The sequence below is a fragment of the Diabrotica virgifera genome, chromosome 7 (assembly GCF_917563875.1).
Source record: "Diabrotica virgifera virgifera chromosome 7, PGI_DIABVI_V3a".
NCBI classification, from domain to species: Eukaryota; Metazoa; Arthropoda; class Insecta; order Coleoptera; family Chrysomelidae; genus Diabrotica; species Diabrotica virgifera.
In genome coordinates this window covers 129589239-129593303 of record NC_065449.1, presented here as the reverse complement: position 1 = coordinate 129593303, position 4065 = coordinate 129589239, and the positions used below count along the sequence as shown (strand labels likewise).

Here is a 4065-nt window from a genome sequence, read left to right as displayed (position 1 = left end):
TCTTGTTTTTTGTTTTCTTTGCTTTTGCTTCTGGAGATCGACATGTAGTTAAAATTTATCCCCGCCTGCTACGAAATTCGAAAATACCCTATCTGTTGCAGACACGAAAATTTTCTCTTACCCAATGTAATATGAATATTTCAAAAATTCATCAAATGCAAATATCAAATAAATAAAATCAATCATTAAAATTGTACCTAAAGGAAATTTATATGTCGTAATTCAAATATATCAATTTTGACCACTCAATATAGATTTTCAATCACCTGCTTTTCGTCTGTCTTCCCTTTCAAAGTTGCAACCAGAAATACTCTCTTAATGCACCATCAGTTGGGACGCCATTTGTTATGCTCTACAGTAGATGATCTAAACGGGTGTCACTACAGATATAGGGAATTCTGTGTGTTAGAGAGAGAGGTATGTGATGTCACAGCTGATATAGGAAAGTATGTGTGTTAGAGAGAGAAACATGGTATCTCTGCTGCTATTGGTCCGATTTAAACGTACGACGGCTCGTTGGAATGGGCGGGAGATAACGAATACAAAAAAACATGGCGGCATAGTGTCAAAAGGGCGCTTTCCGATGTGACGACGTCCGATGGGGCGCGTTCCGATGTGACGGCGTTCTAGCGCTGGTCGATCGGTGCGCGATACCAGATGTGCGATCGGTACCTTAATTTTTCGCGGAACGCGAAGCAGATGCGCGGTCGATACCTTAAGTTTTTCGCGATCTCGTAGATACGAAGCGCGCGGCTGGTAATTGTGGAATTTAAATAAAATAAAAAAACATAATGCAATTTTTTATTAAAAGAACTTAAAAGGAACACAGCACGTCAACGCGTCACGTAAAAACGTCACATCAAAACGTCACGTAGGCTTGTGAAATGTCACGTGAAAACGTCACGTCAAAGCACGTCACGTAAAACGTCACGTCAAAGCACGTGAAAACGTCACGTCAAAGCACGTCACGTAAAACGTCACGTCAAAGCACGTCACGTAAAACGTCACGTCAAAGCACGTAAAAACGTCACGTCAAAACGTCACGTGGGCTCGTGAAATGTCGCGTAGGCCTTATTGTCATGGGGAGCTCAGTCGCAAGAACTTATTGTCACAGCGCGACGTGAGGTAGTAACATCATGTCTTTGAATGAGTATAGACGTAAATTAGCAGAATTTAGAGAAAAACTGACACAGTTAAGAAGTCAGGTTTTATTTTATGAGGATAAAAATAAGGTTATAAAACAAATAGAGAACCTAACACTGGGAAGCAGCATAGACTGGACACCTAAGGAATTTAGCCAGCAGCTGCGACAAGAATATTCAAGTGCTGCGGATTACTTATTTAGGGAAACTCCAACAAGGCGAATTCATCCAATTACTATTAATGATGTTATCGACGCCGGCGCCAACAACGATGAACAAAGAAAGCATGAAAAGTGAAATAGATAATGTTTTTGCAATGACTTGTATAATATTAGCTTCAGTGTTTATTTTAATTATAAAGATTATATTTAAAATTGTTAAGAGAAAATTTGAATCATCATGTAATATAAGACTTGATCAATAAATAAGGCGTTTAAATAAAAAACCCATAACTTTAAAAAATATTTATTTTGTACACAGAAAAATTACATTGGCATTATTTTATTGACAAACCAGTCACGCAGGCGATTCACATTTGTTTCTGCACATGAAAATAATCCAGCGGCATGACATGGGGGGTTTGCAGTAAAACCAAGATTTCCAGCAGCACGAGGCGTACCATCGAACTTGCAAACATCAATAATATGAGGAAAAATTCCAAAAACGTGGCGTTTCTTATCCAAATATTCTGCTTTTTGTTTCCCTCGAACGTAGATACAGTCAGCTGTATATAACAACTCGGTTTGCAGTATCTTATTTATTTCAGATAGTTCAACTTCTCCATCAGAGTACCGGATGCCTAGCAGATTCTTCTCCACGTATGATGCGGTCTTCTTATCCACATTACTTAGCGCATTGAATGGTTTCGGAGGCAAAAAGATGTAATGACTTCGTTTATAACCTATTTCAATGGAAAGTTCTTTAGGAACAAACCACCCATCCACAACGAATCCCTGAATATCTACGAATGCTATTCTCATGATGATTGCTCGTGTACTACTGACACCTCATGCATCTAATTTAGACTTTTTACAATTTCGGTGAGAGGGAAGTACTCCATTACACAGTCGTGAATAATAATACAATAGGCCTTGGTATTGTCGGGAAAACCGTTATTCGCTTCAATATCGAGTTTTACGTCAACGGTGGATGCTTTCATGCTTTCTTCTTGTTTCGAACAATCGATAACGAACAATGCACGATTCTTAAAAGCTGAGAAATCGAGTAGAGGTCGTTTTTGTTGGGAATGTATGTAGCTAGGATAAAATTCGGTATAGTTAAAATAGGCTTCATTGTAATCGGTTTTGCTAAAATCCAATTGCATTCTCTCGTTTGGCCAGTATTCTCCATTTAACGATAATCTAATACTTTGGATGTTGACATTGTCAAATAAAGTAGGATCAGCTGTAATCTTGTCGCGTTTGTTGGTTTGAAAGAAAACAATAACATAACGAGGTCTTTCAACTGATGTGCTAGTTTTAACAGCCCAAACTTCACGCCTGGCACCTCTCGTAATAGCAGGTAATTCATGTAATTCCCACTTTCTAAACGGAATAACTATAGGTTGATCTTGTTGAATAGATTTCATGAGTTCCAATTTAATATCATCATTGGGGAATATGTGCTTCACTCTAAGCTCAATATTGGTAATGTTAATCTTAGCGGTTGTAACAGTTGTAGTTTTGTCAGCGTTTTGTTTTTCTGTAATAACTATGCAATCGTTATCATTTCGAGCTCGAACTAGTCTTATTGTTTGACGACCACACGTAATCAATGGATAATCATTAAAAATGTTGAAAACATGCTTAAGAGGCATCTGTATGCTGAATGAATGATCTGCAGCGTTTAGAATTGGATCCTTAGGGTAATTCCATCCAGCCATAACCATATAATTAGAATCTTCTTGCGTATAACATGTCATGGCACGTACAGCACTTACGATGCCAGGATCCCGCACTGTTTCCATCTCCCTTGCGCTTTCGCTGTACATACACGAATCGAAAAGGAAGGCACCCACATTATTTGCTAGTTTGACGCCACCATTTCCAGTTATTTCGAGTGATCCTTTAATGCATAACAAGGTTTCGCTCATTGCAAAAAACGAGTCAACTTGATTAATGCTAAATTCGACAATATCATTGCAGTTGAATGATTTGATGAATGGTGCATAAGTTCGGTATTCAGCCTTTCGAATCGATTCATCAAATATTGGCTTACGATAAATATCAAATATTGGAGGCATTGTGATGTTGTTTGAACGCGCTCTCTTTCCATACATTGTAGTCATTTTTTCAGTTTAAAACCCAACGTTTGTAAAAACAATTTGTTTGCGGACGTAAGATGTTGCTGCTTAGATGGTTGCACAACTAATGGTGTTCTGTAGGTAGATTGTTTAAGATATTGCTGCTGAGATGGTTGCACAACTAATGGCGTTCTCTGGGTAGATTGTTCTATTACTAATCCCATCTGCTTTTTGATCTAAGTTCCAGCACCAATGTGCTCTCTTCTCCTCTAAAGTTCACAGGTCGTCCTTCTTGATCGACAGCCAACACAGTGATATTGGTAATTTCACGCTGTGGCACAACAGGTAAATACAACAAATTGTGAGGGGTTTCGTCAATTGCGTACCCAGGATTTGATTGTATGACAAATTCGTAGAGCGTGTGAGCAGGTCTGTTACCGTCAAAGGCTCCGGTACTAATGTTGCATTCAAAGCGTATGCTTTTTTTTTTTTTTTTTTTTTCATCACTAGGTGGGGAATCTGCAAACAGACGACGGAGGTAAACATTTCCGACAGTGCTGGGTTCCTGAGCTGAAACCTCATCAGTGTCACGTCGACCAGTTTGGCCCTAAATCGGACCTCCCTGCCCTCCGTAACTCCGATGTGGCCGGGACCAGCTAAACCCCACCCCTCTCATACTAG

The 4065-nt window shown here is 39.1% G+C and overlaps 1 protein-coding gene across 1 annotated transcript; it reads right to left on the bottom strand.

The window, feature by feature from the left end:
* Window positions 1-2157: 2157 nt before the first annotated feature.
* LOC126888604 (uncharacterized) lies at window positions 2158-3420 on the bottom strand. Its single transcript, XM_050656960.1, has one exon. The coding sequence runs from the start codon at window positions 3418-3420 to the stop codon at window positions 2158-2160; it is 1263 nt and encodes a 420-aa protein (XP_050512917.1).
* Window positions 3421-4065: the final 645 nt, after the last annotated feature.

Bases quoted from the DNA above. Each gene is read 5' to 3' on its own strand.
- LOC126888604 (XM_050656960.1), bottom strand. From the start codon at position 3,420: ATGTATGGAAAGAGAGCGCGTTCAAACAACATCACAATGCCTCCAATA.